Source organism: Scyliorhinus canicula, chromosome 3 (assembly GCF_902713615.1).
Source record: "Scyliorhinus canicula chromosome 3, sScyCan1.1, whole genome shotgun sequence".
NCBI lineage: Eukaryota > Metazoa > Chordata > Chondrichthyes > Carcharhiniformes > Scyliorhinidae > Scyliorhinus > Scyliorhinus canicula.
The window spans coordinates 228,150,392-228,165,365 of record NC_052148.1 but is presented as its reverse complement, the minus strand read 5'-3'; the positions used below and the strand labels follow the sequence as shown (position 1 = coordinate 228,165,365).

The 14,974-nt window shown below is 45.5% G+C and overlaps 1 protein-coding gene across 1 annotated transcript; it reads right to left on the bottom strand.

Annotated features, from left to right (window-relative positions):
* Positions 1-11,479: 11,479 nt before the first annotated feature.
* LOC119963347 (interleukin-8-like) lies at positions 11,480-14,337 on the bottom strand. The gene is made up of 4 exons (XM_038792352.1): positions 14,187-14,337; positions 13,272-13,407; positions 13,056-13,139; positions 11,480-12,267 (listed from the first exon to the last, which is right to left on the bottom strand). Exons 1-4 carry the CDS (start codon positions 14,248-14,250, stop codon positions 12,249-12,251), a joined length of 303 nt encoding a protein of 100 aa, XP_038648280.1. The 5' UTR covers positions 14,251-14,337; the 3' UTR covers positions 11,480-12,248.
* Positions 14,338-14,974: the final 637 nt, after the last annotated feature.

Sequence of the window (14,974 nt, the reverse complement as noted above, 5' to 3'; positions counted from 1 at the left end):
GCGGCGGGCTGGCAGCCTCCATCCCGGGCCGGAATACAGAGTCAACCGCCTCTCCTCCACCGGGTCCAGCAGGGCCTCCAGCTCGGCATCATTGCTGCCATCTTGTTGGCTGGAATGGCGTGTGTGTGGGGAGTGAAGTGCGTATATGCGGCTGCAGCTTGTCAGCCTCCTGGGTAATTTTCTCCAGGTGAAAGGGCTGAACGTGCAGCCAGATGTCTCGTTGCTGGCTAACCAGAGGACCTGCAGGCATTTGTAAATCAAAACCAGTGTTGCCAGTGACACCTGAGTGCGATAATTACTCTAAAAAAGCCAACATTTTAATCTTACACATGTTATTTCATCACTTGAAAGTTTATCCCTCTTCCATCTGTCATGGCCTTTCTGAAGCATAACAAATTAAACCCCACACTGCGTAATTTCCTGCCTTTATCGCGCTCTTGCATTTCTCTTTTCTCAGGTGACACACCTAATGATCGTGAATACAAACCGACCTCTGAGCCATTGTGGTTCACAATACAGGTAATGCAATAGCTGACACAAACCCTCTCGGTGGAAAAGATAATAGTTCAAATTAGAGGAAAGATTGCTTACTCGTTGATTATTGTAAGAAGTCTTACAACACCAGGTTAAAGTCCAACAGGTTTGTTTCAAACACAAGCTTTCGGAGCACGGCTCCTTCTTCAGGTGAATCAAGCCGTGCTCCGAAAGCTCGTGTTTGAAACAAACCTGTTGGACTTTAACCTGGTGTTGTAAGACTTCTTACTGTGCTCACCCCAGTCCAACGCCGGCATCTCCACATCGTTGATTATTGACATGATTGCATAAACCTCTTTTTAGCTGGAAAATGTTCTAGCTTACAGTCACTCACTTTACCATTGGGTCGAGTAGTTACATTAAAATTGCAAAGACAACTTCTAATTGGCGAGGATCACAGAATTCAGTGCGAACAGGTTTCAGTAGAAACTGAGATTGTTTTCATGCTCAGTGGTAGAAACTGGTTTTACCGGCACAAAGTGAGAATCCGATAGTGTGCTGATCGCACTTGTCCCAGCGAAGGGAATCCAAAAGCTCAACTCAGTTTACTCCTCCACAAATTGATCATTGTTTGGGTGGGCTGCTGGCAACTGTTGCACCTCCTATTCCTGAAGATGGCTTGCTTCACAGGCGGAAAGTTGAGGTCTGGTAGGGGGCTCTGAGGCTGCTGTAGATGGGAGTGGGAGTGGGGCGCTTGTTTGATCAGGAGTGTGGTGGAGGGGTCCTGTTCCTCAGCAATGATTTCTGATCTTTTCTCAGCAAGATAACCTTACTTCCCAGGCCCAGTTTCTACACTGATCATCATGGACCAAATTAAAACAGGAATTAAATTATTCTTGAAAGAAGTGGCTAGTGAGATAGTTGATGCATTTAGTTTGAATTTTCCAAAGATTTGGGGAAAGTCCCATTAGATTGGAAGGTAGTAAACGCAACTCCATTATTCAAAAAGAGAGGGAGATAGAGAGGGGGTAAGTACAGGCCAGTTAGCTTCACATCTGTCATAGGGAAAATGTTGGAAGCCATTATTAAAGAAGTGAAAGGAGGCCACGTGGATAAGTTCAAGGTAATCAGGCAGAGTCAACATGGTTTTGTGAAAGGGAAATCATGCCGGACCAACCTGGAACATAGGAATAGGAATAAGCCATTCAGCCCGTCGTGCCTGCTCTGTTATTTAATAAGATCACGGCTGATTGGACACTTCTTTTTTGTTTCATTTTTTAAAAATTTCCAATTCAGGGGCAATTTAGCGTGGCCAATCCACCTGCACATCCTTGGGTTGTGAGGATGAGACCCACGCAGACATGGGGAGAATGCGGAAACTCCACACGAACAGTGACCCGGGGCTGGGATCAAACCTGAATCCTTGGTGCCGTGAGGCAGCAGTGCTAACCACTGCAAAACTGCGCCACCCTGCTGATCAGACACTTCAATGTCTTTTTTACACACTATCATTGGTCATGAAGCGCATCAACTCCATATTCCCAGGATGCTTAGATCCACTGCAATTGCTTACCGCCACAACCGGTCCACAGCAGACACCGTCTCCCTGGCCCTTCACTCATTCCTGGAGCATCTCAACAACAAGGGACTACTACATCAGAATCCTATTTATTGACTGCAGCTCTGCCCTCAACACCATAATCGCTGCCAAGCTCATATCAAAGCTCCAAAACCTAGGACTTGGCTCCTCACTCTGCAACCGGATCCTCGACTTTCTGATCCACAGACCACAATCAGTAAGAATAAACAACACCTCCTCCATAATAATCCTCAATACCGGGGCCCCGCAAGACTGCATACTTAGCCCCCCACTATACTCCCTATGCATACACGACTGCGTGGCAAAATTTGGTTCCAACTCCATTTACAAGTTTGCAAACGACACAACCATAGTGGGTCGGATCTCGAACAACATCGAGTCAGATTACAGGAGGGAACCTAGTGGAGTAGTGTAACAACAACAATCTATTCCTCAATGCCAGCAAAACTAAAGAGCTGGTCATTGACTTCAGGAAGCAAAGAACTGTACACACCCCTGTCAGCATTAACGGGGCCGAGGTGGAGATGGTTGACAGCTTCACATTCCTCGGTGTACACATCACCAAACATCTGCCCTGGTCCACCCATGTCAACGCTACCACCACGAAAGCACAACAGCGCCTTTACGTCCTCAGGAAACTAAGGAAATTCGGCATGTCCATACTGACTCTTACCAATTTTTACAGGTGCACCAGAGAATGCATCCTATCGGGCTGCATCACAGCCTGGTATGGCAACTGCTCGGCCCAAGACCGCAAGAAACTTCAGAGAGTTGTGAACCCAGCCCAGTTCATCACACAAACCCTCCTCCCATCCATTGACTCCATCTACACCTCCCGCTGCCTTGGGAAAGCGGGCAGCATAATCAAAGACCCCTCCCTCCCGGCTTACTCACACTTCCAACTTCTTCCATCGGGCAGGAGATACAAAAGTCTGGTAAAGTCTGCACAGACAGATTCAAAAACAGCTTCTTTCCCGCTGTTACCAGACATCAGTTTCAGCCGGTGAGGGATAGAAACTGGGGACATGAGAAATACTCAAGTGGTAAAGGTAAAGGTGATCTGATGGGAGACAGTAAAGAGAGTGTACCTCAAATTAAAAAAGAAATCCAGGAGGGTTGAAAAAGATGAAAAGTTTCAAATGTTTTCACTGTAATAAACTAGGCCATGTAAAGTCACAGTGTTGGTGGTTGAAGAAAAGCACTGGGAAGGCTGATGTGGTAAAACAGGATAAAACAATGGGATTTGTTGGAGTGGTAAAGGAAAGCCCAAGGGAAGCAAAGGAGGTGCAAACAATTGTACAGCCTGTTCAATATGTAATTTTTAAGAAGTTGCCAGATGTCTTTAAAGAATTAACTTGTGTGGGTAATGTTTACTCATGTGTATCAGGAGGAGCAGGTAAAGAAGTCACAATTTTAAGAGATACAGGGGCTAGTCAGTCTTTAATGGCAAGAGATGAGGAATTATGTAGTTTGGGAAGAATGTTGCCAGAAAAGGTGGTGATATGTGGAATTCAAGGTGAGAGGAGTAGCATTCCATTATATAAGGTAAGGTTGGAAAGTCCAGTGAAGAGTGGTGAAGTGGTAGTAGGAGTAATAGATCAACTATCTTGTCCAGGAATACAGTTTATCTTGGGTAATGATATATCTGGATCACAGGTGGGAGTGATGCCTACTGTGGTTGATAAGCCAGTGGAAAATCAGACAACAGAAGGGTTGAAGGATGAATATCCTGGGATTTTTCCGGATTGTGTAGTAACCCGGTCGCAAAGTGACAGGTTAAGACAGGAGGAGAAATCAAAGAGTGAAGATGAAGTTGAAGTGCAATTATCAGAATCGATCTTTGATCAGATGGTTGAAAAAGAACAAGAACAGGTGGAGGATGAGGCAGATATTTTTAGTTCAGGAAAATTGGCGGAGTTACAACAGAAATTTGTAGAAATAAAACGGATATATCAGAAAGCATATACGGAAGAGGAGTCTCAGAGTATACCAGAGTGTTATTACCGTAAAAGTGATGTCTTGATGAGAAAATGGAGACCTGTACATATGCAGGCGGATGAAAAGTGGGCAGAAGTTCATCAAATAGTATTGCCGGTAGGGTATAGAAAGGAGGTGTTGCGAGTTGCACATGAGGTACCAGTGGGAGGTCATTTGGGAATAAGGAAAACTCAAGCTAAAATTCAGAAACATTTTTATTGGCCTGGATTACATAAAGATGTAGTTAAATCTTGTCAATCATGTCACACATGTCAAGAGATAGGGAAACCTCAAGCAGTGATAAAATCAGCACCCTTAATACCCATTCCAGCATTTGGGGAACCTTTTACGAGGGCCCTAATTGATTGTGTAGGACCGCTTCCTGAAACAAAAAGTGGGAATCAATATCTTGTGACTATAATGGATGTGTCTACTAGGTTTCCAGAGGCCATTCCAGTACGTAATATTACAGCTAAAAGGACTGTGGAGAAGTTACTTAAATTCTTTACCAGATATGGACTACCCACAGAAATTCAATCGGATCAAGGATCAAATTTTAATTCACAGTTTTTCAAAGAAGTTATGGATAGCTTAGGAATAAAACAATTTAAATCAACTGCGTACTATCCAGAGTCGCAGGGAGAGTTAGAAAGGTGGCATCAGACATTAAAGACAATGTTGAGGGCGTATTGTCAAGATTATCCAGAGGATTGGGATAAAGGAATTCCAATCGTATCATTTGCAATTAATGATGCACCTAATGAGTCGACCAAATTTAGTCCTTTTGAACTAATTTTTGGTCATGAGGTAAGAGGACGACTTAAATTGATTAAGTAAAAATCGATGGTTGAGAAATCGGAAATTACACTGTTGAATTACGTGTCAAATTTTAGGGAACGATTAAATAAAGCAGGTGAATTGGCTAGACAACATTTGAAAGTTGCACAAAATGTGATGAAACGAGTAGCGGACAAGAAATCCAAAGTTCCTAGTTTTGCCGGTGGAGATAAAGTTTTTGTGTTGTTACCAGTGTTATGCGAACCTTTAAAAGCTAGGTTTTGTGGACTGTATCAGATTGAAAGGAAATTAAGTGAGGTGAATTATGTGGTAAAAACACCAGATAGAAGGAAGACTGACCGAGTGTGTCACGTGAATATGTTTAAAAGGTACTTTGAAAGGGAAGGAGAGAAAAGGGAAGTTTTAATGATTCTAACTCAAAGTGACAAACCAAATCCAGTTAACTGTGAATTTGACATACCTCAAATTAAATTGGAAAATGAGGATGTTCTTAAAAATTGGGATGAATTGTAAAGTTACCTTCCAGAGGAAAAACAAACTGACCTGAAAGAGTTATTGATATCACATGGGCAAGTTTGTAGAGATAAATTGGGAAGTACTAAAATGGCTATACATGATGTAGATGTGGGAAATGCTGCTCCTATCAAACAACATCCATATAGACTTAATCCTTTAAAATTGGCATAGGCTAACAGAGAGATTGAGAATATGCTGAAAAATGGCATAATTAACGTGGGTTGCAGCCAATGGAGCTCACCCATAGTGATGGTACCTAAACCAGACAGTACCCAACGGTTGTGTGTGCACTATCGAAAGGTGAATGCAGTTACAAGAACGGACTCTTACACTTTCCCACGTTTGAAGGATTGCCGTGAGAAAGTGGGACAATCTGCTTTTATTTCCAACTTCCAGACATGGAAAGAACATTTAAAGCATCGTATGGAGTTCTTCGATCGACTTCAGGAGACGGGTTTGGTGATGAACCTAGCCGAAAGTTAATTTGGAGAAGCCCGAATCACTTTCCTTGAGGAGTTTCCAATACCCTCAAGATGAAGGAACATAATGTGATTTCTTAGCATGAGTGGATTTGATTGAACCTTTGTGCAAAAGGTTTGTGGCGTGATTACTCCACTGATGGACTTGCTAAAGAAACGTTAAAAATATCAATGGCCAGTAGACTTTCAACAGGCATGTGACTGCCTGAAAGCAGTGATAACCGATGCTCCTGTGTTGGAGAATTGCAAGGGACTCTGTGATCAGATTGAACTGAAGTATCTAACTTTAAAGAGAATTGCCGAGGCATAGAGGAATGGATGGATCGTGCATTGACTTTCTTGTTCAAAGAGACTGTCAATCGAGAAGGATTTTGGTTGGAGGAAGAAGAACAGGAAAGATGGATTTTATTATTATGCCTGTTTGCGTGTGTTTTTTTTGTGAAACGAAAAATTATATTTACTGTGTACATTTCTTAGTGGATGGTGCAAAAGTGAAAAATGAAACCATCTTGAAGTTGATGGTTTATTTTGTTTCTTGGGGGGAGGTGTCATGTGAGAGTACCTTTAAGAAATTGATGTTTAAGCAATGTACCTTTAAGAAATAAAGCAGCTCATATTACTGAAGTGATGTCAGAGTGTGGGTGGAGCTTGGTTTTAGCTCAGCCAATTTGCAGTGTTTAGGTTCATTTTTGAGGAAAAGAGCTTGGGTGTGTCTGTGTTTGCAGTGAGCTGGATTTGCGGTGATCTCTGCCAGAAAAGACTATCTCTGAATCATTTGGGTGATTTAAACTCATAATAGTAATGTCTTTAACCTGATGTGTTTCTGTTTAAAGGTGTTAAGTCTTTTGGAGGTTTGAAGGAACATTTTGAAGGATTATTTAGTGTTGTATTATTTTCGGGGTTATCTTTGACGTAAGGGGTGTTAAGGGATCCAATGTTTATTTGAAAAGGTTAAGTTGAATTCATGGAATAAACATTGTTTTGTGTTTAAAAACCCATGTGTCCATAATTGTAATACCACACCTGGAGACCAAGCCGTGTGCTTCAAAAGCAACAATACATTAAAGGGAGAGGTTGGTTGAACTCCATGATACATTTTGGGGTTCTGAAAACACCTCTCCCATAACAGTGTGAAGATTCACTTTGGCCCTTAGGGTCTGTGTGGTGATCACTTCTACCAATCCTGTCATGGACAGCCACATCTGCCACAAGTATATTGCTCAGAATGAGGTCAAGTACATAGAATTCCTACAGTGCAGAAGGAGGCTCCTTGGCCCATCGAATCCACACTGACACTCTGAAAGAGCACCCCATCTAGGCCCACCCCCACACTCCATCCCTGCAACCCCACATAACCTACACATCTTTGTACACTAAGGGTCAATTTAGCAAGGCCAATCCACCTAACCTGCACACCTTTGACAAAGAGTCATTGGACTCGAAAAATTAGTGGTGGGATTCTCTTGTACCCAGCGGGGCGGGGGGTCCCGGCGGGACGGAGTGGCGCGAACCCTTTCCTGGTTCTCCGCACCTTCAGGGGCTAGGCCCGCCCCGGAGTGGTTGGCGCCCCGCCAGCCAGCGGGAAAGGGGCTTGGCACCGCACCAATCGGCGCCGTAGGGCCTCCACCGGCTGGTGCGAGTCGGCGCATGTGCGGGAGCGCCAGCGCGTGCTGGCGTCATTCCCGCGCATGCTCAGAGGGATTCACTTTTGCACCGGGAATGGCGGAGGACCATGGCCTCCGGTGCGGAACAATAGAGTGCCCCCATGGCACAGGCCTGCACGTGAATCGGTGGGCCCCGACCAGATTCAATTTCTCAGATATCTCACCCTTTATCGGTGCGAATCGTGAGGAAGTTGTTTGATTGTCACAGGAACATCGAGTAGGCCACATATATTCATTAGGGAAGCAAACGTTCCGTGTCATCTGATCTGGTTTATATTCAACTTCTGCTTCACACCATTGTGGTTAACTCGTAACAGGCCTCTGTGACCTCACAAGTGGTCTCGTCCAATACAATGGGCGGGATTCTGTGATCCTGAGGCTAAAAGTTGAGACCATCGGAAACGCCGTTGCGTTTCCCGGCAGCGTCAACACGGCCTCAGGATCAGCAATTCTGGCCCTGACAAGCAAGGCAAGAGTACTGTGAAGATGGATCATTTTCGTACATGGTAGAGACAGCCAGAGGCACAAATAAACAGTGCACCTTCTGCCCAGGATCTCATATTGGGAGAGTGTTGCGCAGGAGAGAATTGGGCAGGACAGAGCAATGCTAATGTTAGCTATGTACAGAGCTCCAGGGTCTCTGGTTAACAGTCTACAAAGAAGAAACTTAACTTGCGAATAAAGCAGTGTAAAGATGATTTTGTGTGGTATGGTTTTGCTAATTGTGCCAATGCAAATAAGGATGCAAAGTCCATGGGGTGAATTCCCTCCCTCCCCAGCCACATGTCCCTTGGCGGAGTGTCTTTGCCAGCAGTGGGATTTTATGTTTCTGCCGCTGGCCAATCGGATTTCCCTTGTGTCCACCCGATGCTGCCAGCAAACCCACGGGTGGGGGTGCGTAGCCAGCGGAATGGAGAATCTTGCCAGTGAACAATTCGCTCCCCTTAGTGCCGGTAAGTACTGGGGGTCAATCAGGAGGGAGTCAGTTGAGTGTGTCTCTTGGGGGAGAGTCAGTCTGGGGGGTCAGTAGGGGTCGGTCGGGGGGGGGATGTCAATAGCGGGCGAGGGTCAGTCAGGAGGTTTCATTCAGGGGGCATCTGTCGAAGGTGTCGACGGGGTCGATCAGGTGATCAGTCGAGTGGTCAGTAGGGGGGGGAATCAACCAGGGGGTGTCAATCAGGAGGGAGTCAATCTGTGGGTGAGTCAGGATGGAGTCACTTGGGGGTGCCATTCTGGGGAGGGGAGTAAGTTGGGGCTGGGCCAACCGGGGAGGTGACTGTCAGGGCAAGACTGGAAGTCAGTCGGGGTAGGGTCAGTCGGGTGGGGGGGAATCAGTCGTGGTGGGGAGTGAGTCGGGGGCGAAGTCAGTTGGGAGTGGAATCAGTCGGCGGGCAGTCACTCAGGAAGGAGTAGTCGGGATAATCAGTCTGGGGAGGGGTCAGTCGGGAGAATCAGTCGGGGGGGTCAGTCGGGGGAGGGGTCAGTCGGGAGAATCAGTCGGGGGGTCAGTCGGGGGAGGGGTCAGTCGGGGGGGGTCAGTTGGGAGAATCAGTCGGGGGGGTCAGTCGGGGAGGGGTCAGTCGGCGGGGGGTCAGTCGGGAGAAGCAGTCGGGGGGGGTCAGTTGGGAGAATCAGTCAGGGGGGTCACTCGGGAGAATCAGTCGGGGAGGGGTCAGTCGGGAGAATCAGTCGAGGGGGGGTCAGTTGGGAGAATCAGTCGGGGAGGGGTCAGTCGGGAGAATCAGTCGAGGGGGGGTCGTTTGGGAGTCAGTTGGGAGAATCAGTCGGGGGGGGGTCAGTTGGGAGAATCAGTCAGGGGGGGATCGTTTGGGAGAATCAGTCGTGGGGGTCAGTTGGGAGAATCAGTCGGCGGGGGTAAGTCGGGGGGGGCATCAGTCAGGGAGGGTTAGTGGGGAAGGAGTCAGTGAGAAGGTGAGTCAGAGGGTCACACATGGAACGTCAGTGTGAGTGTCAGTCAGGTTCTCAGGTGGGGGTGTCAGTTGTTGGGGCTCTGATTTGGGGTGTCAGTCAAGTGTTGGGGGTGTTTCTGCTGGGTGGGTGTGAGCCAGAGGGGAGAGCAGTCAGGGGAGTCAGTTGGGAGGAGGTGAGGGGTGGAGTCAGTCGGGGGGAGTCAGTCAGGGGAGTCAGTCTGGGGGGGGCGGAGTCAGTCAGGGGGAGTCAGTCAGTGGAGAGCCAGTCAGGGGAGTAAGTCGGGGGGGCGGAGTCAGTCAGGGGGAGTCAGTCAGGGGAGTCAGTCGGGGGGTGGGAGTCAGTTGGGGGGTTGCAGCCAGGGGAGTCAGTTGGTGGATCATTCGGTCAATCAATAGGTTGTGTCAGTTGGGGGTCTCATTTGGGGTGGTTTTTGGGGGGATCAGTCAGTGGGGGGTGAGTACCGGGCTGTTGGGGCGGGAATGCAGTCAGGAGGAGCCATGTGGATTGGGGGAGACTGTCTGTGGGCCGGTGGGGGGGGGCTGATTGGGGCAATGTTTGGAGTAGGTGGGGTGGTCCAGTTCTGGATTAGAGAGGTCACGTGAGGTGTTGAGTGTTCCATGGAGGATCCCCAGGCTGGGATCTTGGTGTACTGGGATGGGAAAAGGTCTGTAAAATAGTTACCCAGAAGGCAGAAGTGGTTTTTAATTTTATCTTGGTAATTATGGATGTAGCACACCAGAACTATGCAAAGTTTGGGTTTTGAATCACATTATCTAATTCACATTGCAGGGGAGTTTCCAATTGGGAGTTTGAAACACCTCGGCTATTGCCGGGAATCCCATACCCCTGGAAATCTTCGGGGCTGGTGGGAGGGGGGGTGGGGAGGGGATGGGGAGGGGGGGGGGGGGGGGGGGGGGGAGGTAATCTAGGATATGGAGTGTTGACATGAAGGAGGCTCTGAGTACCGTCACAAACTAGCTGCATATCCATGGAGTGGAATCCCTTCCTCGTCTCAGGTGAGATGGTGCTGGAGGATTGTGACTTCCGTGCTCTCAAAAGCGTCCGGAAGCTTGGGGAAGGGGAAAACCCCCTAAAATGTCTCTCCACTGCTTCATCGTGATGTCAAAGCCAAATAAATGAGCTAGTCCCCTGCAAAGGGAATCAATGGCCTGGCATATATACCCCTTACTCATGTTTGATCCCTTCAGCTTCAACTCCACCCTCCTGCATTATCTTCATAACCCTTCGCTCACTGCCTGACCGACACTCTGGCTTCTGTCTTGCTCTTACTCGGCTAATGGCTGAGAATCCATTGTTTCCTGGGTTTGAGAATTCCAAAGATTCACAATCCTTTGAGTGAAGAAATGTTCTCCTTTCTGCACTAAATGACTGACCTTGTTTTGGACTCCCCATTATTGATGACTGTAGGCCTTAAACTCTGCGACGGCCTCCTTGAGCCTCTCCATCTTTCTCTTCTCTCTAAAGACCCTCCTTAGAGCCCACCTTGGTGACATAACGCTTGGCCATCCGCCCAACTATCTCCTTGCGACGCTCCATGTCCATGTTTTGCTGCTGTGAAAATGCCTTGGGACTTTTAAAATTCTATCAAATGTGTAATATAATGCGAGTTGTTGTTGTAAAGGTAGAGAAGTGGCAGAGGCAGCCTCCGCCCAAAGTTCCTTTCTCAGCCAAAGCCCCTGCTAGTATTCCGAAAAGGCGGGGGAAATTCATCCTACTGCATTTTTTAACAACCTACCCAGAAGCTTCAAAGTAGATCAGCTCCTCAGGTTGGTTTTACACCAGTGAAAGCCACACGGGGAATGTGAATGAACAATGCAGCAAACCCATGTGTCCTGTCCCCCACAGGTCACCTGTGGACACTTCTTAAAGGTGTCAGTCACAGATAAAGGTCATTTAAAGAAAACTCTATACCTGCGGATCAATAATGGTTACAGCTATCTTTTTGTTGCTTGCTGCATTATTCTCACATTCTTTAGAAAACAGGACATTCTGGCAACTTGCAAAGCAAGACAAAACAATTCCAATTTTTAAAATGTTTATTTTAAATAAATAAATCAAGACATGTACAGCCACAATCTTTCCATTCCATATTAATAATATAATAATAAATTAAAGAGAAAAGCTTCAGATAAAGGCTGGAATTCTCCAGCCGCTGCAATTCACTGTTCCCGACAATGCACTCCCGCTCGCGGATTTCCCGGCGGCATGGATCTTTCCGGTGGGAAATCAAATTGACAAGCGGCAGGAGGATAGAATCCCTCCTCCAACGAATGGAATGCCACCGAGAAACACAAGGCTGGGGGACCGCAGAATCCTGCCCAAATTCTTATTAGGAAAACAATCACAAATCAATAAACATTTTAATTATTAATGCAACATAATTCTTGGAACCCAGTAGTAAAATCAACCATTTTTAGAGATATCTGGATAATAAAATAGACATAAATAGCAAACACTTGACTGACAATTTGTCATACTGAACAATATACCATTGAGTAACTACATCCTGTAACACTGCTACATGGCAGCAAGTGTTAAGAATTCGGTTGAATAACAATGAAAAGTAATTATTCCAAAGAGCTGGGGCCTAATTACCGAAGGAAATGTTCATGCTTCAGTGTTCCAGGTGCTAAAACAGTTCAATAAACAGAAACACTTCAAGCTAAGTTGAACCTCATTGACTGTGACGGGTCTGCGCCAAGCCAGGCAGGCAGATGGAAAATCCCAACTTTCTACCAGTGTTTTCTAATCTCTTGACAAGAAGAATTGAGCTTCTCTTCGGCGAGGTTAATTCATCTTCTTGGAACTATGGAAAATGAGAGAATGAAGAAATTAAGTTTACGCCATACAAAGATATGAAATACAAAATGCTTTCAAAGTATGTTAGGTCGGAAATTAACTGGATATATTTACAACATTTACTTGAAGCTGAATGAAATATTAAGTAGTAATACATTTAATTGAATCAGAATGTTAAACATTCAGATTGAAGATCATCCCTGAAGGGTCATGTCATCTACTAACATATTCAACATTGACTGCAGCTTCAGCCCAGCATTGTGTTGACAATCTTGTTCCATCTGGGAACTATAGTTTCATATACTCTGGCATCTCCTTTGGGTGGCCATTCCTGGAGTGTTCTTGAGCTGTTTGACGATGAGACTATTATTTCCCATCCTGCACCTGCCTTGAGCCCATTTCAAGATCACCCGTGGTAACGGGTGCACTCACTGGATAGTGACGAGGAGCAGGAACCGTGTGGACTGCTTTCCTTCACTAGGTTTGGGTCTATGTAACCAACACTGGGAGCTTTCTGCTCTAGTTGTCTAACCCAGCACAAACCAGCAATCCCTGGCATTCTCCTAGTGGTCAGTGCCCAGTCACAAGGTGTACTGATTCACTGACACATGATGAGAAAATGATCAAGAGTATTTTGCTGAGGTTGGGTTTGAGTAAATGTAGGAAGGCCTGACTTATACCACACCTGACTGGACAGAATTAGATATTGTGATCTAACAGAAAGTGGGAAACTCAATAAAAGTACAGTGAAAAAAGAAACCTCCCCACCCTCACCCTACACAGAATGAAACTTACTGTTTGATCATCCTGTCTATGACTCTCTTCACCCAGCCAGCATCAGGATGGAGACACACACGATTCGTACTTTTAAGGGTGGCACTGAAAGAAATGAAGAATGACATTGATCATTAGCCATTCACCCTCTTGTAAGAAGCTTGAACTCCTATTTAAACCTAGAATAATTGCTGTGTTTTTACAATACAGGAAACTGAAGAGGAATTAAACACTTACATAATTTCAACGTTCCCGCAGTGAGGACCACTTGGTATAATTTCGATGTTCTCGATGTGCTTCGGGTGGATGAATTTTGAATGTGTTTTGATACACTGGCAGCGGAGGTTCATTCCTGTGTTTCCAATCGATGCAGCTGTAAATTAAACAAATGGATTGATTTCCAGATTTGCACAGGGTGTCCCTCTCATGTGCTCCACATTCTCTGCTGGGACTAAACTGCTAGCTATCCTCTATAATAATCTTCCTGACTGTCACCTTTCTGATACCAAGCACTTCAACAGGAACCTCAGTGAATCAGCACCCCAAGGTGAAAGGAGGGCTTGCATTCCTGTTGTAATAATTGGCAGCACTCAAACTAATCGAAAAAAGAGTTTCAAATTTTTCCTGTGCCAAAATTATTTTAGTAACTTCCATCAATTTTCCAATGATTTTGACACATGCTCGTTGGACTGAATTTTACCAGCCGCCAGTAGAGGAAACGGAGACAGTAGTGATTGGTGAGATAGCAGGGAGTTTGGCCAGGATGGCTCCCTGTCACTGGGGAGGTTTGCCAACAGCTGACAGGAGGCGCACTGTGAGGCAAATCATCTGTCTGATCCAGTGAGCCAAGCAACCAATCTGAATAATTATGGTCCCAGCTTGGGTCCAGCCGTGCAACTTGATATTTGTGTTCGGAAGCCCATGATAAAATCTATCCCATTCATTCTAATTACATATACTCCCAACTCTGCTGAAGTCTTCTGTCTAAAGAGTCACACAAACATTGAACAATTGCCATATGTTTCAATAAATATTGAGAAGAATTCCTCTTGCTGTACAATGTCATCTACAATATGCAGCAGAATCAGCAGGGAAAAGGAGCCATATCATTATAGATGCTGTATAGATGCTGTGAAACTAGAGATTTCTTACCTTGTATGGATAACACTCCCAGTGCCAGGAGAGCGAGAACGACGAGAGTATCTTTGCTGTTCATTGTGCTTTACTTGTTTGGTGATCTTTTATCTTCTTGCTGCTGTGCTGCTGCTGCTGCCTGTGACTGACCTACTGAGGCTCACATGCTGTATTTATAGCCAGAAATCTGTGACTCACTCGGAGGAGTTGGCTCATTTTGGAATTTCTCCGGATGTGTGGAATTACAACAAAGCTAATTATTGATGAAACAATGTATGGTAAAATTAAACTGGAAATGTGTTTATTTGTTAATTACATCTTTCGGAGCACTTCAATTAGAATCTTTACTTTCTTTTTCAAAGCCAGGTGGTCAAAATTAACTCTTAATTCCAACTAAAATGAATGGAAGGTTTTGTAATGAACACATTGACACATTCAATGTAGGTGATATTAAAGTGAAAATTAATTTTACAATGAACACTGTCCATGAAGAAGATGAACAAGGCAGAAATACAGCTGGTCAAGTTAGAATTCCTCCCTGGACGTTAGAGCAGTAAAGAATTCAGAAGAAACTACTAATGAAGGGCGATGAGATTGTCGAACACACTACAACAGGGAATGGTTGAAGCAAATGATCGATTTATTTCAGGGGATACTGTGGAAGGAGGAAAAAGAGAATTGCAATGATAGATTTAGATGGGAAAAGGTGGGAAAAGGCTCAACTGGAGCAGAAAGACTGGCTTGGTTTTGCTGGGCTGGATGGCCTGTTTCTGCGCTGTACATTCTATGTTATCCTGTGGAAGGGA